The sequence below is a fragment of the Mobula birostris genome, chromosome 10 (genome assembly GCF_030028105.1).
Source record: "Mobula birostris isolate sMobBir1 chromosome 10, sMobBir1.hap1, whole genome shotgun sequence".
NCBI lineage: Eukaryota > Metazoa > Chordata > Chondrichthyes > Myliobatiformes > Myliobatidae > Mobula > Mobula birostris.
In genome coordinates, this window is record NC_092379.1 from 34,814,741 (window position 1) to 34,841,628 (window position 26,888).

Here is a 26,888-nt window from a genome sequence, read left to right on the forward strand (position 1 = left end):
TGACACTGTTCGCATTATAGTCTGTGAACTACCGACCTGCTTCAGTGTGTCTCACTCCGCACTTGGGGGCCATGTCCGAACCGTGGTGACAGCAAGTCTCGAGCAGAAAGATGGACCCAGCAGGGCAGGGTTGGGGGAACTCCTCTCTCCCGCAGAGTCACATCTGCCAGAAGTGCATACGGCTGGGCGATCTGGAAGGCTGTGTAAGGAATCTGGAGCAGCAGCTGGACGACCTTCGACTCATAAGGGAGAATGAGGCAGTCATAGATGAGAACTACAGGGAGGTAGTCACACCTAGGCTGTCGGAATCAGGTCGTTGGGTGACAGTCAGAGGGGGGAAAGCGAAGGTGAGCAGACAGGTAGTGCAGAGACCCCTGTAGCCATTCCCCTGAATAATAAGTTTACCGTCCTGGACACTATTGGCGGGGACGACCGATCAGGTGTGTGCCACGGTGGCAGGGCCTCCGGCACTGAGTCTGACCCTGTGGTGCAAAAGGGTGGGACAGAGAAGAGGAGAGCTGTCATCATTGGAGACTCTATAGTCAGGGGAGCAGACAGGAGATTTTGTGGACGTGAGAAGGACACCCGCATGGTTTTTTGCCTCCCGGGTGCCAGGGTCCGGGATGTCTCTGACCAGGTGCACGACATCCTGGTACGAGACAGAAAGCAGCCAGGAGTCGTGATACATGTTGGGACCAACGACATAGGCAGGAAGAGGGATGAGGTCCTGAAGTGCGAGTTTCGGAAACTAGGCAGAAGGCTGAAGAACAGGACCTCAAGGGTGGCGTTCTCAGGATTGCTGCCAGTGCTACGTGACAGTGATGGCAAGAACTGGAGGAGATGGCGGTCGAATGCGTGGCTGAAGAGTTGGTGCAGGGGACAGGGTTTTAGATTTTTGGATCATTGGGATCTCTTCTGAGGAAGGTGGGACCTGTACAGATTGGATGGGTTGCACCTGAACTCGAGGGGGAGCAATATCCTTGCAGGTAGGTTTGCTAGCATGGTTCGGGAGGGTTTAAACTAATTTGCAAGGGGGATGGGACCCAGAGTGATAGAGCAGTGAAAGAAGTGCATGGAGTAAAGCCAGATTTAACATATAGAGAGGCCTTGAGGAAAGAGAAGCAGAATAAAGGGTGTAAAGGTAGTAAGGTAGATAGACTAAAGTGTGTGTACCTCAATGCAAGAAGCATCAGGAGCAAAGGTGATGAACTGAGAGCTTGGATACACACACGGAATTATGATGTAGTGGCCATTACAGAGACTTGGCTGGCACCAGGGCAGGAATGGATTCTCAATATTCCTGGATTTCAGTGCTTTAAAGAGTACAATACAGCAACGGACAAAATGAATATGAAACAAGTAAGTATGTGGAATATCAAAAGGTAAAGAAAATAGGGAAAGGGAAAACGTTAAACAGGATTTAAGCCAAAGCTTAATAAATTCTACAAAATTGAGCACAATAGCAAAATATAACAAAGCCAATAAACACTGTCATTTTACCCACACTAACACATTCTTTTGACACAACATCTTGGTCCGAAACCCATCTGGAAAAGTCATCTTCTTGTGATTTCTGTCAAGGGTATTTGGACCTAGAAGAAGAGAGCATTAGGAAAGTCATGCAGACTAGCAAAACAGTTTTTGTCGCTTGACTGAAGCTCGGAGACAGTATTATTACATGAATATCTGAAATCACTTTGATTACTATATTCTAAAGCAGAGGTTTATGGAGCTCTGCCGTTGTCATGTAATGACAAAAAGGGAAATGTGGAAATATATTCAAAATTTTGAGATTTTTATATATTAGTCAGTTTTATACGTTAGTTTAGTGATCTGAGTGTCGCTAGTTCGAGCCTTGGGTGAGGGAGCGTGTTGTGTCCTTGAGCAAGGCACGTAACCATACATTGCTCTGCGACGACACCGGTGCCAAGCTGTATCGTCCCTAGTGCCCTTCCCTTGGACAACATCGGTGGCGTGGAGATGGGAGACTTGCTGCATGGGCAACTGCCAGTCTTCCATACAACCTTGCCCAGGCCTGCGCTCTGGAAACCTTCCAAGGTGCAAATCCACAGTCTCACGAGACTAACGGATGCCTACATAAAACGTGGCAAAATGGAAACTGTATAGTCCCAGAGCGCTTTGCTATGAGCGAAGACTGTACGTGAGAAGAGGCAGGTTATGTCTTGATCATTATCTATTATGTAACTGAGGGGAGATTCAAATACTGCATGGCCTTGAGTACTGATCCTGTTGAGAGGCCTACTCGCAGAACAGAAAATAGGCAAAGAATAGCCTGAAATCTTGCTTTAAAAAAGGAACTTCCTAAGTTGTAAAGCAGTAGCAGCCTGCTATTCATGGGAATTGGAGATATCAATCACAATCGCTCAGAAGAACAACAACAACAACAAAAAATGAGTGACCAGAAGCACATCACATCACAAACCAGTGTCCAATCCATAAACTGCGCCGATTAAACCTTTTCCAAGACCAGAATTCAGGCAGCATCCTGTGACAGCATCGAGGGAGAAAGGTACCATTCGAACGCAGAGATATTCCTGAGGGAGCAGCAAGCGAGATGGAAACAGAGACCGCCACATATAGACACCATCCGCCAGCATCAGCGAGCGAGAGGCTGGTAGACAGCGCAGAATACTCGCTCGCCTACCGCTCTCGCCTCTATTATTTCAGATTTTCTCGACGCTTTTATCAGCTAGATCAGAGAGAAATGGAGTTAATCAAGAGATTGCGCTCTCTCTCCAGAGTCCTTGGATTCCTGTCCGCAGATTTCACTCGAAGCCTCACAGGACACGCTCGGAGACTGCAAAGTGCGACATCGTCCATTGAGCCCAAAAACACGCCACCAAAATGTAGATCACAGGTCCCACAATAGCAAAACCAAACATGAAAGCCGAAGAGGTTATGAAAGAACTGAAAGTAGTTCTTTGCACCAGCTGGAGGATGACGCCCTTGGTTACATTGTTCACTGGCGTCATCTTCATTCCCCCGCACCACCCCCCCACCCACACAATCGACCAGCATATTGAAATCCCCCATGACTATTGTAACATTGCTCTTTTGAGATGCACTTTCTATCTCCGTAGTTATTTGTAGCCACATCGTTACTGCTATTTGGAAGTCTGTATATAATTCACATCAGGATCTTTTACACTTACATTTTATTAGTGATTATACCCCTTAGAATCCTATGCCTTCTCTTTCTCTTAATTTGATTTCTCTTTTTTTTAACCAACAGACCCACCCACTCCTTTGGCTTAATTGTCTGTCCTATCGATAAAATATGCATCGTTGGACGTTCAGTTGCCAGCTTATTTGGTATACTGCGTGCATTCGAATATATCACTCACAACACGCTGGAGGAACTCAGCAGGTCGGGCAGCATCCGTGGAAAAGAACAGTCAACATTTCGGGCCGGAACCCTTCATCAGGACTGAAGAAGGAGGGGGCAGGAGCCCTATAAGTAATGTGGGGGGAGGGTGGGAAGGGAAAGGCTGGTTGGTGCCAGGTGAAAAACCAGTAAGGGGAAAGATGATGGGATGGGGGAGGGGAAGCAGGGAGGTGATAGGCAGGAAAGGCGAAGAAGGAATAGGGGAAAGCACAATGAGTAGTAGAAGGAGGCAGAACTATGAGGGAGGTGATAGGCAACTGGTGGAGTGGGCAGAGTGAAACTAGGATGGGGGAAGGGAGGGGGAGGGAATTACCGGAAGCTGGAGAATTCAATATTCATACCAAGGGGCTGGAGACTACCCAGACGGTATATGAGGTATTACTCCTCCAACCTGAGTTTAGCCTCATCATGGCAGTAGACGAGGCATTTATGGACATATCCGAATGGGAATGTGAAGCAGAGTTGAAGTGGGTGGCAACCGGGAGATCCTGTCTGTTGTGGCAGATGGAGCAGAGGTGCTCGATGAACGGGTCCCCCAATCTGCGTCGTGTTTCACCAATGTAGAGGAGTCCGCACCGGGAGCACCGGATGCAATAGATGACCCCAACAGACTCACAAGTGAAGGACTGTTTGGGGCCCTGAATGGTGGCAGATATATCACATTCAGTCCTGCATTCATCGCACTGTTCAAATTTGTCCCCCTTTTATATTGCAACTTCTACTGTTCACTGCAATTTTGATCCATCATTAGCCTCTGCTTGCCAGCATATTCACTACATTCTGCATTTATTTGTAATCCAACTACCCCATCCTCAACTCTATCACTCTGACTTCCATCCTCCCGCCAAATTAGTTTAAACTCTCCCGACAGCTCGAGCAACCCTGCCTGCAAGGATACTGGTCTCCCTCGGATTCAGGTGAAACACATCCCTTTCGCAAAGATTGTACCTACTCCTGAAGAGATGCCAATGATCCATAACTCTGACCTCACGCCCTTGCACCAGTTCCTCAGCCATGCAGTCATCTGTCAAATCATTCTGTTCTTACCTCAATGGTAAGTCCAGAGGCAGCAGTCTAGCAATTACTACCCTGGAGGTCTTGCTTTTCAGCTTTTTACTTCGCTCGTTAAAATCTCTCATTAGGACTCCCTCACCTTTCCTACCTATGTCATTGATGCCAACGTGTACTAAGGGTTCTGGCTGACCACTCTGCCTTCATCCACCACCCCGCCCCCCACCACCTTTGGACACGATCTGTGACATCAACGACCCTGGCATCTGGAAGGCAACATGTCTTCCGGATGTCTCTATCGCATCCACAGAATCTCTTCTGTATTTCACTGACCATGGAATCTCCAATCACTACTGCAGTTCTCTTCACCTCTCTACTCTTCTGAGCCAGAGTTCCACACTCAGCACCAGAGACACAATCGCTGCGGCTCTCCCGGGCAGGTCGTCCTCTCAACAATATTCCAAAGTAATATACTTATTATTGAGCGGAATAGACACAGGAGTACTCTGCACTGGTTAAATATTTCCCTTGCTTCTCCTGGAAGTCATTAAGTTCAATGTTTCTCGCAACCTAGGATTTACTGCCTCCTTCTAGATCATATCTTTCACTCCCTCGGTTTGCCATAGGAGCCGAAGGTTATCAAGCTGCAGCTGCAGTTCCTTAACACGTTTGCTGAGGTGCTAAAGCTTGGTGCACTTGGTTCAGATGTGGTTATCTGGGAAACTAGACATCTCCCAGCATCACGCTGAACAAATCATGGCTGCTACAGTCATTCTTACTGCACTAAATGTGCCTTAACAAATGAGGAACGAAGGATAAAGAGGAAGAACAAGAAACTTATCAGATATTTACGTCGTCCAAGCCTGATGAAACAAAACCACTCCAACACTGGCCTATTCGCACAATGGCTGCTCCGCTTGCCCCTGCCTATTTTCATTTGACCTTTCGAATGAATCCCGTTCACTGATTGGGCACAATCTATCAATGAAAACTGCTGCGACGTGCTGCCTTTTTACACTTCAGCCTTGGACCTAAATAAAATCATTGCTTCTTCTTGTGGTTCCACTCAGATGTTTGTCAAGACTCCAGCAATCACTTCTCTTCCCTTTCTCAAAAACCTGGGCTATATATGTATATAATGGCCTGGAGACTTACATACCCTAATGCTCTTTAAGGGACCCATCGAGAACTCCTCATTAACATCGTATATTATTACTCTCTGCACTGATTGCCCTATCCTCTATATCCTTCTCCTTGGAAAATACCAATGCAAAGTATTCATTGAGGACTTCACCCGCATTCTCTGCATCCATGGAAATGTTACCACCTTTTATCCTTGAATGGTCTTACCCTCCCCCCAATTATCCTCTTATTCCTGATGTATGTATAGAATGCCCTGTAGTTCTCTTTAATCCTGCTTCCAAAAGACCTTGCATGGTCCCTCTTTGCTTTCCTAATGCTCTCTTTGAGTTATTTTCTCGTTTCATTATAAGGATTTTATTCTAATTTCCTAACTTTGCATGTTTTTCCTTCTCCTTATCAATCCAAATTCATCACCTCCCTCGAGATCTAAGGTTCTCTTTATCTTGCTGTCTTTGTCCATCCTTCAGACTAAAACATATCTGTCCTGTACTCTGTGTAGATCACCTTTAAACAAGCTTCATGTGGCAGATGAGGATTTGCTAGTGCCTGATGTGATGAGCGGCTTCAATGCCATGCATAAATTCGCCGACATTATCATTGTTGTTGACCGAAACATAAATGGTGATAAATCAGGCAACAAGAGCAAAAACTGACATTTGGTTGAGTGGTGTCACAATAACAAATGCTCGCTCACCATGAGTGAAACTAAAGAACTGATTATTGACTACAAGGAGAAGGAGGAAGAACGTGTGTATCGCCAATGGAGATGATAAGCAGCTTTAGTTTCCTGGGTGTTAACATAATGGATAACTTGTCCTATGCCCACCAAGTAGATTGAAACACTGGTCAGATTTACCAGTGTCTTTACATTCGTAGAAGATATGGAGGTTTGGCTTGTCACCAAACACTGTAAGGAAGCATCTATACATATATTGTTTAAGTATCCTGACTGGTTGTATCATGTTCTGGTATGGCCAGAATGCACAGGAACATAGAAAGCTGTAGACAGAATAATACACACAGATAATACAGGAATTCAGGAATGAACCAATGATCAGCGGGGCAGTAAGACAGCGGTAGCACTAGCTGCGGCGCTGCGCTGCCCTCTGCCTGCCTTTGACAAGGTTTAAGTTGTCCATGTAGACGGGTCACCCTGAAAAACAGAAACTTTCCAAATACCGTGGACGACTTAACACTATCAAATAGATGAGAGAGATCAAAATTACAATGTTGATGATGAGAGCAATAATTAGTGATCTCAGAATAAAAGATCCAGTGGGGACTAATGATAGAATTTACGATAACGAAGTGAAAATCTTCGGTATGACAGCTGTCTCAAACTCAAAAAAAGGTAATGGAATGTTGGAAAAATTGGCTAATGTGAACTCGAAAATGGATGAAACAGAAGGGTAAGTAGGGACAATAATTAAAGAAGACAGGTCTTTATTCTTAAGGAAGATATATTGCATTGCGAAGTAATAACGTAATGAGGAAAATTGTTCATCTCTGACTCTTCAAAAAAGGGCGGGGAAGAAATCATATAACATGCTGGCCATCATAGTTTTGGGCATAGAATAGAAGATATAGGATATTCTGCTATAAGCCACTGATTAGCCCACAGGATGATTATTATTTATAGAAAATAGAACATAGAACATAGAATAGTACAGCACAGTACGGACCCTTCGGCCCACAATGATGTGTCGACCCTTAAACCCTACCTCCACAACTTAAATTCCTCTGTCTACCTGTCTAGCAGTCTCCTAAATTTCACTAGTGTATCTGCCTCCACCACTGATTCAGGCAGTGTATTCCACGCACCAACCACTCTCTGAGTAAAAAACCTTACTCTAATATCCCCCTTGAACTTCCGACCCCTTGCCTTAAAGCCATGTCCTCTTGTTCTGAGCAGTGGTGCCCTGAGGAAGAGGCGCTGGCTATCCACTCTATCTATTACTCTTAATATCTTGTATACCTCTATCATGTCTCTGCTCATCCTCCTTCTCTCCAAAGAGTAAAGCCCGAGCTCCCTTAATCTCTGATCATAATCCACACTCTCTAAACCAGGCAACATCCTGGTAAATCTCCTCTGTACCCTCTCCAATGCTTCCACATCATTCCTATAGTGAGGCGACCAGAACTGGACATTGTACTCAAAGTGTGACCTAACCAGAGTTTTATAGAGCTGCATCATTACCCCGCGACTCTTAAACTCTATCCCTCAACTTATAATAGCTAACACCGCATAAGCTTTCTATCGACATGTACCTCCAGATTCCTCTGCTCCTCCACACTACCAAGTATCCTGCCATTTACTTTGTACTCTGCCTTAGAGTTTGTCCTTCCAAAGTGTACCACCTCACACTTCTCCGGGTTGAACTCCATCTGCCACTTCTCAGCCCACTTCTGCAATATCAATGTCTTTCTGCAATCTTCGGCAATCTTCGACAATCCTCTACACTATTCACAACACCACCAACGTTTGTGTCATCTGCAAACTTGCCAACCCACCCTTTTACTCCCACATCCAGGTCATTAATAAAAATTACGAAAATCAGAGGTCCCAGAGCCGATCCTTGTGGGACACCACTAGTCACAACCCTCCAATCCAAATGTACTCCCTCTACCACGACCCTCTGCCTTCTGCAGGCGAGCCAATTCTGAATCCACCTGTCCAAACCTCCCTGGATCCCATGCCTTCTGACTTTCTGAATAAGCCTACCATGTGGAACCTTGACAAATGCCTGACTAAAATCCATGTAGATCACATCCACTGCACTACCCTCATCTATATGCCTGGTCACTTCCTCAAAGAACTCTATCAGGCTTATTAGTCACGATATGACCTTCACAAAGCCACGCTGACTGTCCCTGATCAAACCATGATTCTCTAAATGCCCATAGATCCTATCTCCAAGAATCTTTTCCAACAGCTTTTCCACCACAGACGTAAGGGTCGCTGGTCTATAATTACCTGGACTATCCCTATTATCTTTTTTGAAGACGGGGCCAACATTTGCCTCCCACCAGTCCTCTGGTACCATTCCCGTGGACAAGTACGACATGAAAATCCTAGCCAGAGGCTCAGCAATCTCTTCCCTCGCCTCGTAGAGAAGCCTGGGGAATATTCCTTAAGGCTCCGGGGACTTATCCGTCCTAATGTATTTTAACAACTCCAATACCTCCTCTCTATTAACATCAACATGCTCTAGAACATCAACCTCACTCATATTGTCCTCACCGTCATCAAGTTTCCTCTCATTGTTGAATACCGAAGAGAAGTATTCATTGAGGACCTCGCTCACTTCTACAGCCTCCAGGCACATCTTCTCACCTTTATCTTTAATTGGTCTTACATTCACTCCTGTCATCATTTTGTTCTTCACATAATTGAAGAATGACTTCACATATCCCCTTCTTGCTCTCCTCATTCCCTTTTTAAGCTCGTTTCTTGCTACCCTATATTCCTCAATCTGATCCTTGCTTCCTAAACCTCGTATGCTGCCCTCTTCCACCTGACTACATTTTCCAGCTCACTAGTCACCCATGGTTCCTTCACTCCACCATTCTTTACCTTCCTCACCGAGACAAATTTATCCCTAACATCCTGCAAGAGATCCCTAAACATCGAGCACCTGTACAGAAGAGCCGAGAGGTAATGTTTCAGCTGTATAGGACCCTGGTCAGACCGCACTTGGAGTACTGTGCTCATTTCTGGTTGCCTCACTACAGGAAGGATGTGGAAATCATAGAAAGGGTGCAGAGGAGATTGACAAGGATGTTTCCTGTATTGGGGTTGCATGCCCTATGAGAATAGGTTGAGTGAACTCAGCTTTTTTTGCTTGGAGCGACGGAGGATGAGAGGTGACCTGATAGAGGTGTACAGGATGATGACAGACATTGATCGTGTGGATAGTCAGATCCTTTTTCACAGCGCTGAGAGGGCACAGTTTTAAGGTGCATGGAAGCAGGTACAGAGGAGATGTCAAGGGTTAGTTTTTTTTATGCAGAGAGTGGTGACTGCGTGGAATGGGCTGCCGGCGATGGTGGTGGAGGCGGATATGATAAGAGTTCTTTAAGAGCATGGGTAACTCTATGTAATTTCTAAGGTAAGGACATGTTTGGGACACTTTGTGATGTCCGATTTCCCCAAAGCACTGTACGCTGAAGGGGAATACGATAGAATGATGCGAAATTATGCCACCGTACAGAGCAGAAAACGTTTCACAGTATCTGAATCAGATAAAGTTATTGAACACCGATTTATGTATACGATTTCCACGGATTTTACTTTTCCTCAGGATAGGATAGAATAAAGTGTTGGTGCAACAACAAAGAAATACACCGGGTCAATCGCCGTTCTACATTGCAAGGCAATCAGATTCAGTGCATTATGAAATAAGATATTCCTTCCAGAGTCGCATCATCGAACAGATTTGGTCTGTCCGCCGCTAAACAGAGTATCTGCGACTGGCTACCTATTTCAGTTTCACTTTCCTTTCCCATTCTGACAATGGCCTCCTCTACTGGCATGATGAGACAAAGCACAGTTTGGAAGACTAACACCTTATCTAGGTATTACCGTCTATGTCGTCTCCATCCTTGTGATATGAACACTAGTATCTCCAATTTCGGGCAATTACTCCTAACCCATCTTTCTCTCTTTATCGGTTACTCATTCTACTTACCTTTTTACCCTCCTCAGAGGGTAAATATATGATGGTCCTCACTTGACCATCATATCCTCCTTCCTGCTCGCCCATTGTCCACTGTCCTCTCCAATCAGATTCTTTCTTCCGTACTTTACTATTCAAACTTATCACTCCCCAGCTTCGTACTTCATCCACCCTCCCCACGCATCCACCTCCGTTCTTATCTGGTCTCACCTAACAGCTACAGCTTGTGCCCCTCACACCCCCCCTTCCTTTTCAGTTCTAATGAAGGGTTTCAGCCCTAACGTTGACTGTTTTTTCCCCTCCATAGATGCTGCCTGAATTCTGAGTTCCTTCTGCACTTTGTGCACGGCCTAGGTTTTCCAGCATCTGCAGAATCTTTTGTGTTTGTGGTGACAAAATAGTTACCGCAGCGCCTGGGTAGACGTAAGGCAGGACACTTTTCTATTATAAAAGTCAAATGACATTTGGATAGTATAAACGACATGCACCACATCAAGTATGAAATATGTGAGATATTGTTTTTCCAAATTATATTGATCTATCGTGCCATAAAATAATAAAAACCGGAAGTTTTTTTTTACAGTATGGTGTGCTGTCTATAATCGGTGAACTACAGTTAGAGTAGGACTCGAAGAACAAAATGTGAACTTGAATTATATTTATAGTTTCTATCCAGAGTTGCGTTTGCTCTATGCATTTCAACTTGCACATTATGGTTAACGCCGTGCTTTGTCATACAACTTATAGCAGTGTTTGAATGTGTCAGTTTAAGTTAACTTTTACTGCTGGAGTCCTTTGATTGGAACGGCGTTTGTAATGCATAGAGATTTGTTGCCTACAATGTAAAGTAGTTTTATTGATGAATAACAATTAATATGGGGAATTCTGCTTTGACCAAATTGGTTGGGCCTAAATTTTTGGAAGCATTTATACTTTACAAATGGTGCATAATTTGTACAATTAAGCAGGATTTTTTTCATTGCTCTTTGATGGCATACAAAGAATTTTACAAAGCGGCGGCGGGCGTGAGAATGCAGAGGCTGGCTTTATTTAATGCTGATATCGATGGAGTACATTTAAGGGCCATGGCAGAAGTGAAATCCCAACTCTGTGGTACAAGATGAAAAGATAAGCCATAAGCCATGAAATGTTGTATCTCTCCTGCCGCCGTTAGTGGCGAAGGAATTGCTCGATGCCAGTCAGATGAAGAATTCCATCCAGTACGTTAGCTATATGAAATAATGTCTGACCGTTGTTGGTGAGCCTGCAGAAAGGTTGATGTGGAGAAAGTATAGAACTGTGAAGAACATGTGATCATTTGAGAACGTAACTGGAGTCCACTGAGTAAATTGAAAATATGGCTGTGTAAACACCGTCTATGACAATGGGCTCTTTATCCCACATTCAAGTCTCATGCTGACTTTCTCATCTATTTGCATCAACGTAATACTTGTCAACGGTTGGTGAGGTGCCACGTTAATAAGGCTCAGATGCACACAATTCCTTGTGTAAATTTCTTGCTGATTGCATTACATTTGCTCAGGCTTATCCCCACAAGTGGAAATATTATCCCTGTATCTACTCTATCCAAGCTCCTTTTCGTTAAAAGACAACCTCATATTTCTAACCTCAAGAGAACGGGAGTTCGATACTTTCTCTCTCTTCTCCTGCTTTCACAATAGTTCTTTTGGCATTATATATCCTTTTGCATCCGAACCAATCCAGCTATCACCAGTTTATAAGATGATGAGGAGAATCTTGTGCAATAACCTTACATTGTCCTTTTGGGAATAAACCACAATACCTAGTATGCAAGTTTATTTTCCAAACCAATTGCACAATATGTAGGAAATACTGCAGTTGTGCTCCAGGTATCTTTGTTCATGTAATCCCGCTATATGTAGACAGACATATCATCCGTCCTGACATGGCAGGCGGCCCCAACATGGCAGCGCACTTTGCGAAGACTTGTGGCACTGCCCCTGTTTCCTTCCACATGGAGAACATATTCTTACAAATTGAATTAATTGCCACGCCATGTAATATTAAATTATTAAAGTAAACATTCTCTGTTGCATGACATAAAATATAACGTATAATCAACGGCACCTGCTGTATTCCAGCCTACAAACACTGCTTAGAACTATTTAGACCAGATAGACCATGTACAGTGGCATGCAAAACTGTGGGCCCCCCGGTCAAAATTTCTGTTACTGTGAATAGAAGGTGAACTGATCTCCAAAAGTCATAACGTTAAAGATGAAACATACTTTTCAACATTCTAAGCAAGATTAGTGTATCATTTTGTTTTGTACAATTTTAGAGTGGGAAAAAAAAGGAGAGGAGCACCAGGCAAAAGTTTGCACACCCCAAGAGATTTGAGCTCTCTGTTAAGTTCTAGCAAGGTCTCAGACCTTAATTAGCTTGTTAGGGCTATGGCTTGTCACAGTCATCGTTAGGAAAGGCCAGGTAATGCAAATTTCAAAGGTTTATAAATACCCTGACTCCTCAAACCTTGTACCAAAAATCAGCAACCATGGGCTCCCCTAAGCAGTTGCCTAGCACTCTGAAAATTAAAACAAATGATGCCCACAAAGCAGGAGAGGGCTATAAGAAGATAGCAAAGCGTTTTCAGGTAGCCATTTCCTCAGTTCGTAATGTAATTAAGAAATAGCAGTTCACAGGAACGGTGGAGGTCAAGTTAAGGTCTGGAAGACCAAGAAAACTTTCCGAGAAAACTGCTCCTAAGATTGCCAGAAAGGCAAATCAAAACCCCTGTTTGACTGCAAAAGACCTTCAGAAAGATTTAGCAGACTCTGGAGTGGTGGAGCACTGTTCTACTGTGCAGTGACACCTGCACAAATATGAACTTCATGGAAGAGTCATCAGAAGAAAACCTTTCCTGCGCCCTCACCACACAATTCAGCGACAGAAGTTTGCAAAGGAACATTTAAACAAGCCTGATGTATTTTGGAAACAAGTTCTGTGGACTGATGAACTTAAAATAGAACTTCTTGGCGGCAATGAGTAACAGTATGTTTGGAGAAAAAGGGGTGCAGAATTTCATGAAAATTACACCTCTCCAACAGTTAAGCACGGGGGTGGACCGATCATGCTTTGGGTTTGTGCTGCAGCCAGTGGCACGGGGAACGTTTCACTGGAAGAGGGACGAATGAATTCAATTAAATACCAGCAACTTCTGGAAGCAAGCATTACGCCGTCTGTAAAAAAGCTGAAGATGAAAAGAGGATGGCTTCTACAACAGAATAATGATCCTAAATACACCTCAAAATCCACAATGGACTACCTCAAGAGGTGCAAGCTGAAGATTTTGCCATGGCCCTCACAGCCCCCTGACCTAAACATCATCGAAAATCTCTGGATAGACCTCAAAAGAGCAGTGCATGCAAGACGGCCCAAGAATCTCAGAACTAGAAGCCTTTTGCAAAGAAAAATGGGCGAAAATCCCCCAAACAAGAATTGAAAGACTCTTAGCTGGCTACAGAAAGCGTTTCCAAGCTGTGATACTTGCCAAAGGGGGTGTTACTAAGTACTGACCATGCAGGGTGCCCAAACTTTTCTTTTTTCGTTATTTTGAAACTGTAAAAGATGTAAATACAAAAGTAAGCTTGCTCAAGAAATTTAAAAAAATGTGTCATCTTTACCTTTATGCCTTTTGGAAATCAGTTCATCTTTTACTCGCTTAGCTATTCACAGTAACAGAAATTTTGACCGGATGTGCCCAAACGGTTCCATGCCACTGTATTTGCATTACTTCGAAGATGCGTGACTGGGAAGACTGAACAGGATTTCCAGAAACGTTATACGCCAATGGATTGTGATAAGAAAATGCAGAACTGGATTCGAGTATAAGATAAAAGTCGTTTGCATCTTATGGGTTGTTCTTCGCAACCGGGTGTTCAGATGAAATGGGCAGCATCAGATAATGACTATCAAATCTAGTTACCGTCATGTAGAAGCTCCAGAAAAGCATGAAATATTTCACGTCTGGTCAATGCAAACCCTGTTAGTGACATTTTAGAGCAAGAAATCAAAGGTTGATATATGAGAGATGTCAAGTGATGTTTCCCAGGGATCAATGGTAAAGTATTGCTTTCCCAGAGATGACTTTAGAACTTGAATGTTGACGGAAACACTTCAAAGATGCTGCCTGATTTCTGAGTTCGTTCAGCATTCTGTGCGCGGCCTAGGATTTCCAGCATCTGCAGAATCTTTTGTGTTTGTGGCGACAAAATAGTTGCAGTAGCCCCTGGGCATTCGTAATGAGGAAGAGGCTTCTATAATAAAAGTCAAGTGACATTTGCACAGTATAAACGACATGCACCACATCAAGTATGAAATCTGTGAGATATTGTTTTTCCAAATTATAATCAGCTGTCGTGCCATAAAATAATAAAAAATCATAAGTTCATAGTAGTCATAGTCATAGACATAGTCATACTTTATTGATCCCGAGGGAAATTGGTTTTCGTTACAGTTGCACCAACCAAGGATAGAGTATAAATAAAGCAATATAAAACCATTAATAATTAAATACTAATATGTAAATGCCAGGAAATTAGTCCAGGACCAGCCTTTTGGCTCAGGGTGTCTGACCCTCCAAGGGAGGAGTTGTAAAGTTTGATGGCCACAGGCAGGAATGACTTCCTATGATGCTCAGTATTGCATCTCGGTGGAATCAGTCTCTGGCTGAATGTACTCCTGTGCCCAACCAGTCCATTATGTAGTGGATGGGAGATATTGTCCAAGATGGCATGCAACTTGGACAGCATCTTCTTTTCAGACACCACCGCCAGAGAGTACAGTTCCAACCCCACAACATCACTGGCCTTACGAACGAGTTTGTTGGTTCTGTTGGTGTCTGCTACCCTCAGCCTGCTGCCCCAGCACACAACAGCAAACATGATAGCACTGGTCACCACAGATTCGTAGAACATCCTCAGCATCGTCCGACAGATGTTAAAGGACCTCAGTCTCCTCAGGAAAAAGAGACGGCTCTGACCCTTCTTGTAGACAGCCTCAGTGTTCTTTGACCAGTCCAGTTTATTGTCAATTCGTATCCCCAGGTATTTGTGATCATCCACCATGTCCGCACTGACCCCCTGGATAGAAACAAGGGTCACCGGTACCTTAGCTCTCCTCAGGTCTACCACCAGCTCCTTAGTCTTATTCACATTAAGCTGCAGATCATTCTGCTCACACTATGTGACAAAGTGTCCTACTGTAGCCCTGTACTCAGCGTCATCTCCCTTGCTGATGCATCCAACTATGGCAGAGTCATCAGAAAACTTCTGAAGATGACAAGACTCTGTGCAGTAGTTGAAGTCCGAGGTGTAAATGGTGAAGAGAAAGGGAGACAAGACAGTCCCCTGAGAAGCCCCAGTGCTGCTGATCACTCTGTCGGACACACAGTGTTGCAAGCACACGTACTGTGGTCTGCCAGTCAGGTAATCAAGAATCCATGACACCAGGGAAGCATCCACCTGCATCGCTGTCAGCTTCTCTCCCAGCAGAGCAGGGCGGATGGTGTTGAATGCACTGGAGAAGTCAAAAAACATGACCCTCACAGTGCTCGCTGGCTAGTCCAGTTGGGCGTAGACACAGTTGTGTACGTTATGGAGTGCTGTCAATAATCGGTGAACTACGATTCGAGCAGGACTTGAAGAACAAAAAGTGAACTTGAATTATATTTATAGTTTCTATCCAGTGTTTCGTTTGCTCTATGCATTTCAGCTTGCACATTGCAGTTAACGCCGTGCTTTGTCATACAACTTATAGCAGTGTTTGAATGTGTCAGTTTAAGTTAACTTTTACTGCTGGAAACTTCCGATTGGAACGGAGTTTGTAATGCATAGAGATTTGTGGTTTACAATGTAAAGTAGTTTTATTGACGCAAAACAATTAATATGGTGAATTCTGCTTTGTCCAAATTGGTTGGGCCAAAATTTTTGGCAGCATTTATAACTGACGAATGGAGCATAGTCATAGTCATAGTCATAGTCATACTTTATTGATCCCGAGGGAAATTGGTTATAGTTTGTACAATTTAAGCAGGATGCTTTGTTTTTTCATTTCTCTTTGACGGCACATAAAGAATTTTACAAAGGGGCGGGCGTGGAAATGCAGAGGCTAGCTTTATTTAATGCTGATATCGATGGAATACATTTAAGGACAATGGCGGAACTGAAATCCAAACTTCGTGGTACAAGATGAAAATATGAGCCATGAAATGTTGTATCTGTCCTCCTGCCATTAGTGGCGATAGAATTGCACGACGCCAACCAGATGAAGAATTCCATCGAGTACGTTTACTGTATGAAAACGTATAGTTAAATAATGTCTGACCGTTGTTGGTGAGCTAACAGAAAGGTTGATGTGGAGAAAGTATTGAACTGTAAATAAGACGTGATCAGTTGCGAACGTAAATGGAGTCCATAGAATAAATTGAAAATATGGCAGAGTAAACGCTGTCTGAGACAATGGACGTTTTTATCCTACCTTCAAGTCTGATGCTGACTTTCTCATCTATTTGCATCAACGTAATACTTGTCCCTTAAACTGTTGACGAGGTGCCACGTTAATAAGGCTCAGATGCACACCACTCCTTGTGTTATTTTCTTGATGATTGCTTTATATAGGTGTCCTTTGCTCAGGTTTATCCCCACAAGTAGAGAGATTATCTATCTATCTACTCTAACCAAGCCCCTTTTCGTTAGAAGACGATCTCCTATTTCTAACCTCAAGAGAAAGGGAGTTAGATATTTTCTATCTCTTCTTCCGTTTTCACAATATTTCTTTTGACATTTGCACCCTACCCAAACCATGACGATCAGAATCTTGTGCAATAACCTTACATTGTCCTTTTGGGAATAAATCACAATACAGGTTTATTTTCCGAAACAATTGCACGACATATAGCAAATACTGCAGTTATGCTCCAGATATCTTTGCTAACGTACACCCGGCACTTCTAGACGAAATACATCCGTTCTGACCTGGCGGGCGGCCCCAACATGGCAGCACACTTTGCGAAGACTTGTGGCACCGTTGGTTGCCCCTGTATCCTTCTGCATGGATAACACATTTTGTTCAATTTGAATTAATTGCCATGCCTTGAAATATTAAATTATTGAAGCAAACATTCTCTGTAACATTACATAAAATATAACGTATAATCAACTGCACCTGCTATATGCCAGTCTAGAAACACTGCTTAGGACTATTTAGACCAGATAGGCCATGGATTTGCACTCCTTCGCAGATATGTGAATAGGAAGCCTAGAAAAGATTTTCGGAAAAGTTATACACCAATGGATTGTGATAAGAAAATGCAGAATTGGATTCGAGTCTGAGATAAACGCCAGTTGCATCATATGGGTTGTTCTTCACTACCATGTGTTCAGATGAAATAGGCAGCATCAGATAATGGCTATCAAATCTAGTTACCTTCATGGAGAAGCTCCAGAAAAGCATGAAATATTTCAGGTCTGGTCAACACGATCCCTGTCAGTGACATTTTAGAACAACAAAGCAAAGGTTGCCTTGATATATGAGAAATGTCAAGCCATGTTTCCCAGGGATCAATGGTAAAGTATTGCTTTCCCAGAGATGACTTTAGAACTTGAATGTAGACGGAAACGCTTCAGACTTTGCCGGTGTGGCAGAAGTTGAAAGTGTGCTGAAGAGCGAAGAGAAGTGAGACTTCAATTGAATATTCATGTGATGTTGTGGAGTGAATATATGTGTGTCTCTCTCTCTCTCTCTCTCTCTCTCTCTCTCTCTATATATATATATATATAGATAGATAGATAGATAGATAGATATAGATAGATAGATAGACAGATAGATAGATAGACAGACAGAAATTTGTGAATATCCTTTTAAATGAGCATGTTATTCAGTTTGATCCATTTCTCTGCATGAAAAACGAAACTCAAACTAATTGCTATGCTATGTTTCTTCAATGAATGTAAATAACAAAGATATTCTCAGATGGTTGGAATTATTTAATGGTAAATTAAGATATTTTCTAGTTGTACCTCTCAGGAATTGGGGTAGGAGGGAGGACTCGTCCATTATGATTGGATATAAAGGATCGTGTGAATGTCAATTAGATTGAATGTATGTGCGATTCCGAACAGACTCGCTCGCACAGATGCATGCCCCGCCGAGAGGTCCAGTGTACGCTCTTTATTACACTGCCCTTGCAGTATGCGCTATTCCAGGTGAAACTTTTCAGCAGGATATTATTCCTTACTGTAGCCTGTTTCTTCCAGAGTCCGTTGTTTGGTGGCTGGGTTGATGGATAATGCGAATTGTTATTTGTACCTCAGTATTAATTGACCTGATTTAATTTCCCGAAGTGAACGCGGAGATACGACGCAGGGGAATGGAAAGTGGCCCGTTCATAGACCTCACAATAATCATTTAAAATATACCTGCGATTTTGCCTGCGCAAGTTTCCAGCAGGTTCTGTCTAAACTCATTCGTCAACATCTAGACGGGAAGTAAAAGAACATTTTGGCAACCAAAGCAGTTTCTACTTTAAGCTATGTTGAAGTGCCTATAATTTTATTTATTGTTCTGAAAGTATGTTGATAATTCGAGTCGTAGGCTCCTTTTCTTCCTACTTGTGATTACAGATTGGGGGAAACGAAAAGTAATGAGTCAATGTACTATTTCAAAATATAAAGTCGCGCTGTGAATTAGGTCGTACTATGTGCCATGGGCATTGGATGTGAGTGGGAAAATGAAATGGAAATTGTATTTTATTTACGTAAAGTCCATAAGAGGTGCAAAAATATTCAATCTGGCACCAGCATGTAGAATGCGCCGGGGTGGGAAATGAGCCAAGGTGGAAATTGTGAATACGGTCCTCTTACGATCTCAGAACTGCACATCTCATGTGAGACCCACTTATTAATTAATAGGCCGATTTTTTCTTAGCGATGTTAATCAGTATGAAATCAAATATTATTATCTTAACTTCCTGCATTTAACTTAAATTAACAGTAAGATTTTTGCCTTAGGTTTCCACGGTTTTGCATGAACACAGCGGGTTCTTCCCAAACCCTGTTTTCATACAATGACAGAACACAGATATAGGTCCCGTTTGGCAAGCGAAGAATATGTTTATCATCTATCACTTGTTTTACTAATCCTATTTTTATTATCCCCATGTCCAAATGAATTTTCATCAGATTTTGTTACTTGGTGACAGAATAGAGGCAATTTAAAATACCCCATTAACCCACTAACCTGCACGCCTTTGAAAATTGGAGCACCGGGAAGAAACCAACATGGTCACGGGGAGAATCTGCGACGCACTTAAAAATATTTTCTTGAAGAATGTCTGGCGCTGTGACGCTATGTTTCTGAACGTCTCTTAGCATCATTTTTAAAGGTTATAGCAAAATGTTGCTTTACCACAATAACAGCTGCGGAAGTAACCGAAATGATTGTTTTCATCCATTTGGTTTGGAATTCACCAGAACGGCAATGGGTTCTAACCAATATGGATAGCCCGGGTTTTATTAATACGTCAATTTATCGATGATGGCGCCAATATAACCAAAATAAGAACGAAAATTTCGGTTTATATTAATAAATTTACGTTATAATAATGGGCTGTTATATTCTATATCGAATGGAAGTTCATTGATGAATTGTGAGTTGCAATTAACTTGTAAAGCATATGTTTTCCGACTGATTTTATTCCATTAATCAATTACTCTCTATCCTCGCTCTCCACAATCCATCCGACCATTCCGCCCCTGCACCCCGCTCTTTCTCAGTTCCTCAAGTGGCAGCAGGGATAAAGGGTGCTGACTATACGGGTAATTGAACACAGAAAACTGACCATGTTGATGTATTTAACATCTTTGTGCATACCTTTATAAATTTAAACGCTGCTTTTTCGATGGCCAAAATCTACACTGCTGATATTTGTACTTAGCGCAATACCATTGAGGTGCTTATTCGACATAATACTATTCTGTCTTTCCTTTTTTTTTGTAGTTAACTTAATGGCGATTGTGATCCTTTGCAAAGGAAGATGTGGTCTCTCCCGGTGTATAACGAAGTACCTGGTGTCAATGGCGGCGATGGATCTCCTAGTTATTATCACGGCTGTTTTATTAAATAGGATTCCTGGTATTTATTTCCCAGGTAGCTTTCTGTCCATTACACCCGTATGTAGTCTCACCATTGCTTTAATTTATTCAACCAGGGACAGCTCCGTTTGGTTGACAGTCGCTTTCACTTTTGATCGATTTGTGGCCATTTGTTGCCAAAAGCTGAAAACAAAATACTGCACCGAGAAGACGGCGGTTGCGGTTATTGGAACGATTAGTGTTTTCGGAAGTTTGAAAGGCGTACCCTGGTATTTTATACACGAACCTATGTTTGTGATCAATGATGTTCCCTGGTTTTGCAGTGTGAAGGAAATCCGTTATACTTCTGCCTTGTGGAGAGCATTCGACTGGTTCGACCGTATTTTGACCCCGTTCGCTCCGTTCTTCCTGATACTCCTGTTCAATGCTCTGACCGTCAGGTACATCCTAGTAGCTAGTAAAGCTCGCAGGAGGCTTCGTGTGCATGGCAATGGAGAGAAACAAGGTGACCCAGAGATCGACAACCGGAGGAAATCCATCGTTTTACTGTTTACTATCTCGGGTAGTTTCATTCTCTTGTGGATGACATATGTTGTACAATTTTGTTATGAGCGATTTACGAATAGTTATCAAATTGTCGGCTACAACGATCCCAAATTTATTCTACAAGAAAGTGCTAATATGTTTCAGTTATTGAATTCTTGTACTAATACGTTTATATACGCCGTAACTCAGAGTAGTTTCAGAAAGCAGTTAAAGAACGCTGTGATATATCCACTTAATATAATATGTAAAATCATGAAATAATTAAAGTCTAAATCTGAGTTGATACCCTTTTAATCAGAAGTTTCTGTGCACATTCCGAGGTCAAAACGTTATTGCTGTACTTATTATTCACCTGCATTTCAAATACTGTGTATTTGAGTTTTCTCGGCTGGGGCAAGTAAAGCTGAACTGTCTTAATCCACGCAGAAAATACTGGAAGCACTCAACGTGTACGCCAGCATCTGAGGAAAGATGATCAAGATTTCAGTTCCGAGACTCTTCGGCGCAACCGAAGGGAAACAAAAGCAATTTACCGTTCAACAACAGAGTACGTTGCAGAGGACAGTAGAACAGAGGGAATACTTCGAATCGGATAAATCCGGCCGAAAGTCAGAAAGAAGTATATTGTGTTTCCAGATATGTAGATAGGGTGGGGGGGGAGTAATTGAATTAAATTAATGGCAGGCAATAATAGCAAATTCAGATAAATTTTACAAGAGTGTGTGAATTGGGAGAATTCGAAATTAAATCTGGAAGGCTGCAATGATCCCAGGCTGAAGATGGAGTTGTCCCCTCTCGTCTTGCGTTGTGTTTTGAGTTAACAATGCAGGGTGCCGCAGAGACAAATTCCTAGACGGCATTGGGAAATTTCCAGCACAAGTGTACTCACACAGTTCGGCGTGATCGTGTACATCTATTCCTGTCTTCTGTTCCCTCTTCGCTACCCACCCTTCTCTTGATCGCCATTTCCCCCTGTCAGTCTCCATATTTGCACAATCTCTTACTCCCCTATTCCCCCTCTCCATTCTCACGTTATCACTTTGCGTTTACCAGAGTGTATAAAATATCATCCCTTGCTTGGCATCCTTCAAAATGGCAATGTCCCTAACATGTGCAATCTCTTCCCCCCCCCCGCCCCCCCGGCCCCTCGCGCTCAGCCTCCCCCCCCCCCGTCTCTCCCTCTGTGTGTTTGTGTGTGTATATATATATATGTGTGTGTGTATGTGTATGTGTGTGTGTGTGTGTGTGTGTGTGTGTGTGTATGTTTTATTGCTTTACAACATTGAATCACAGTGGATTTAATTTGACTTTTTTTGACACTGATCAACAAAACAGTCTCTTTGGCGTCAAAGTGAAAGCAGATTTTATTGATTTCATCTCTACTGCAATCTCCTGCCTTCTCCCAGCATTCCGTTGTGCCCTGGCTAATCAAGAATCTATCTACCTCAGCCTGCACTGCGGCCGGTGGCAAACAATTCTGCAGATTCACCATCCTCTTTCTAAGGGGATTCCTCCTCATCTCCGTACTAAATAGGCGACCTTCAAGGCTGTGCCCTCTTTTGTTAATCTCCCCACCATAGGAAAAATTCTCCCCACATCCACCTTATCGAGACATTTCAACATTCGTTAGGTGTCAAAGAGATACCCCCCACCCCCATTCTTCTGAATTGTAATGAGTAGAGATTTAGAGCTATCAAACGCTCCTCATATGACAAGCTTTTCAATCCCGGAATCATTTTCGTGAATTTGCTTTGAATCCTTTCCAATGTAACCACGCCGCTTCTTAGATAAGGGGCCCAAAACTGCTCCCAATACTCCAAGTGAGACCACATTCATGCCTTATAAAGCCACGAACATTATATCCTTGATTTTATATTCTAGACTTCTTGAAATGAATGTTAATATAACATTTAATTCCTCACCACCGAATGAACCTCCAAATTATCCTTTAAAGAATCCTACACGTGGACCTTCCCCGCTCTCCTCAGATTTTTGAAGTTTCTCTCCATTTGGAAAGTAGTCTACACTTTAATTCCTTCTACCAGAGTGAATGGCCACTCATTTCCCGATGCTGCATTCCATCTATCATTTCATTGTCCATTCTCATCATCTGCTTAAGTTCTCCTGCAGCCTCTCTGCTTCTTCAAATCTACCTTCTCCTCCACCTATCATTTACTGTCCAAAACCTTGGTCACAAAACCATCAATTCTGTTGTCCAAATCATTTTCAAAAAATATAAAAAGAAGTGGTCCCAATGAAGACACCTGTGGAGCACAAGTAGTCAGTAGGAGCAACCAGAAAAGGCTACCTTTATTTCCTCTCATTTCCTCCTGTCGACGAGCGAGTATTCAATCCATGCCGGAATCTTCCCTATAACAACATGGGCTTTTAACTTGACAAGCAGCCTCATGTGTGATATGTTGCCAAAGGCCTTCTGCCTCTCTCTTTTTCTAAAGACTGGAGAGACACTCACAGTTTTCCAGTAATCTGGAACCATGTGTGAATCCATTGATACTTGAAAGATTATTACTAATGCTTCCACAATCTCTTCCGCTACCTCTTTCAGAACCCTGGGGTTAGACCATCCTGTCCAGGTGACTTATCTACCTTCAGACCTTCCAATTACCCAAGCACCTTCTTCCTAGTAATGGCAACTTCACACATTTCTGACCCCTGACACTCCTGAACTTCCAGCATGCTGCTGCTGTCTTCCACAGTGGAGGCTGATGCAAAATACTCCTTCAGTTAGGCATCAACCTCCTTGTCCCCCATTGCTACTTTTCCAGCATCATTTTCCAGTCGATTGATATCTACTATTGCCTCCCCTTTACATTTAGAAATGTAAAAAAAGCAACAGCACAACACAGGCCCTTCGGCCCACAAAACTGTGCCAAACATGTCCTTACCTTAGAAATTACCTAGGGTTACCCCTAGCCCTCTAGTTTTAACTACATATAGTACATGCACTTTGTGTCAACTTGTACATCTACATTTATTATTTTTATTATTAGTATTATCTGTTAATATTATTGTTATTATTGTTTTATGTGCTGTTTAACAAACTTTCGGTATCCTTTTTAATGTTATTGGCTATCTTATCTTCGTATTCCAACTTTTCCATCTTTATGACATCTTTAGTGGCCTACTGTTGGTTTTCAAAACTTACCTCTAACTTACCACTAATTTTTCCTCTATTATATGCCAATCTTTATCTTTTCTATTGGCTTTGACTTCTGTTGGCATTCACAGTTACATCATCCTTCTTTTAGAATACTTCTTTGTTGGGATGAATCTATTTTATGCTTTTCGTATTGATCCCAGAAATTCCAGACATTGCTGCTCTGCTGTCAACCCTTGCTAGTTTTTCTTTCCAGTAAATTCTTGTCAGCTCCTCTCTCATGCCCCTGTAATTCCTTTTACTCATGTCTAGTACTGATACCTCTGACTCTAGCTTCTCCTGAAATTGCAGAGGGAATTCTATCATATTATGATCACTGCCTACTAAAGCTTCCTTTAGCTTCAGCTCTCCATTCAATTCCAGTTCATTGCGCAACACCCAATCCAGAATAGCTGGTCCCCGTGTGGGCTTAACCACGGGTTGCTCTAAAAAGACATCCTGTAGGCATTCTATAAATCCCCTCTCCTGGGATCCAGTACCAACTTGATTAAAGGATTCAAAGTATATTTACTATCAAAGTATTATGTGGTGTACAACCCTGAGATTCGTCTTCCCACAGACAGTCACGAGAAAAGAAATAACATAGAACTGGTTGAAAGAAAAACACCAATAATCAAAGTGCAAATCTATCATACAAACGGCAAAAAAACAAGTGAAAAATACATTAAATAAAACAACAACCCACAAAAGTAATCGGAGGAGCACAAGCACATTCAACTCAGTTCAGCCCAGCCTAACCTAGTGCAAGCCACAGGCCACAGGCCACAGGCTGCCTCAATCACAATCGCACAGAAGACAACAACAAAAATGAGTGATCAGAAAGCAGAAACATATCATATCACGAACCAGTGTCCAATCCACAAATCACACCGATTAAACCTTGCCCAAGACCAGGACGCAGGCAGCATCCTCTGGCAGCCTCGAGGGAGAAAGATACCATTCGAACACAGGGATCTTTCTGCAGGAGAAGCAAATGAGAGGGAAGCAGAGACCGTCACATCTAGACACCATCCTCCACCAGCAGCGAGCGAGAGGTTGGTAGACAGCACAGAATACTCACTTGTCTACCACTCTCGCCTATATTGTTTCAGTTTTCTCGACATTTTAATCAGCTGGATCAGAGAGAAATCAAGGGCTTGCTCTCTCTCTCCAGGTTTCTTGGCTTCCCTTCTGCACACTTCACTCGAAACCTCACCGAAAGCTCACAATGTGCCACATTGCCCATTCAGCCCAAAGACACGCCAGCAAAACGTAGATCACGGGTTCCACAGTAGCAGAGCCAATCATGAAAGCCAAAGAAGTTATGAAAGAACTGGAAGTAGTTGTTTTTCCCTTCTGGAGGACATTGCCCTCGGTTACATTGTTCACTGGCGTCATCTTCATTTTCCCCCACTATCAATCAGCATATTGAAATCCCCCATTACTATTGTAACATTGCACTTTTGAGATGCATTTTCTATCTCCGTAGTAATTTGTAGACTACATATTTACTGCTGTTTGGAAGTCTGTGCATAATTCCCATCAGGATCTTTTTACCCTTGCAATTTTTTAGCTTTACCTACAATTATACACCTTCTGATCCTATGCTATTAATTTGATTTCTTTCTTTTACCAACAGACCCACCTCGCCCCTTCGGTTTTCGGTGCAATGTGTATCCGTGAACTTTAAGCTACCAGGTACAGTCTTCTACCAGCCACGATTCAGTGCTGCCACAACGACATACAAGCCAATCTGTAACCCGGCTACAAGTTTGCGTAGCTTATTTGGTATACTGCATGAATTCAAATATATCACATTCATCCTTGTTTTCATCGCCCTTTTCGGATTTGTCCCTCTTTTATATTGCAACTTATCTTGTTCACTGTAATTTGCTCTATCATTAGCCTCACCTTGCTAGCATATTCACTACACACTGCTTCTGTTTGTAAACAAGCTTTTCAACATAATTGTATAAGGGCTAAGAGAGTTGTAAAAGAGCGCCTAAAGGCTTTGTGTGTCAATGCAAGGAGCATTTGTAACAAGGTGGATGAATTGAAAGTGCAGGTTGTTATTAATGATTATGATATAGTTGGGATCACAGAGACATGGCTCCAGGGTGACCAAGGATGGGAGCTCAACATTCAGGGATATTCAATGTTCAGGAGGGATAGACATGAAAGAAAAGGAGGTGGGGTGGCGTTGCTGGTTAAAGAGGAGATTAGCGCAATAGAAAGGAAGGACATAAGCTGGGAAGATGTGGAATCGATATGGGTAGAGCTGCATAACACTAAAGGGCAGAAAACGCTGGTGGGAGTTGTGTACAGGCCACCTAACAGTGGTAGTGAGGTCAGGGATGGTATTAAACAGAAAATTAGAAATGTGTGCAATAAAGGAACAGCAGTTATAATGGGTGACTTCAATCTACATGTAGATTGGGTGAACCAAATTGGTAAGGGTGCTGAGGAAGAGGATTTCTTGGAATGTATGCGGGATGGTTTTTTGAACCAACATGTCGAGGAATCAACTAGAGAGCAGGCTATTCTAGACTGGGTTTTGAGCAATGGGGAAGGGTTAATTAGCAATCTTGTCGTGAGAGGCCACTTGGGTAAGAGTGACCATAATATGGTGGAATTCTTCATTAAGATGGACAGTGACATAGTTAATTCAGAAACAAAGGTTCTGAACTTAAAGAGGGGTAACTTTGAAGGTATGAGACGTGAATTAGCTAAGATAGACTGGCAAATGACACTTAAAGGATTGATGGTAGATATGCAATGGCAAGCATTTAAAGATTGCATGGATGAACTACAACAAT

The 26,888-nt window shown here is 42.7% G+C and overlaps 1 protein-coding gene across 1 annotated transcript; it reads left to right on the top strand.

Annotated features, from left to right (window-relative positions):
- The first annotated feature begins 18,412 nt into the window (after positions 1–18,412).
- LOC140204471 (probable G-protein coupled receptor 139) lies at positions 18,413–21,176 on the top strand. The gene is made up of 2 exons (XM_072271191.1): positions 18,413–18,482; positions 20,275–21,176. The coding sequence occupies exons 1-2, from the start codon at positions 18,413–18,415 to the stop codon at positions 21,174–21,176; spliced, it is 972 nt and encodes a 323-aa protein (XP_072127292.1).
- Positions 21,177–26,888: the final 5,712 nt, after the last annotated feature.

What these genes read in the sequence shown, in the direction of transcription:
- LOC140204471 (XM_072271191.1), top strand. Translation starts at nt 18,413, where the DNA reads ATGCATGCCCCGCCGAGAGGTCCAGTGTACGCTCTTTATTACACTGCC. An exon ending in TGCAGTATGCGCTATTCCAG is followed by an intron (nt 18,483 to 20,274) that starts GTGAAACTTTTC and finishes TTTTTTTTGTAG; the next exon opens with TTAACTTAATGGCGATTGTG.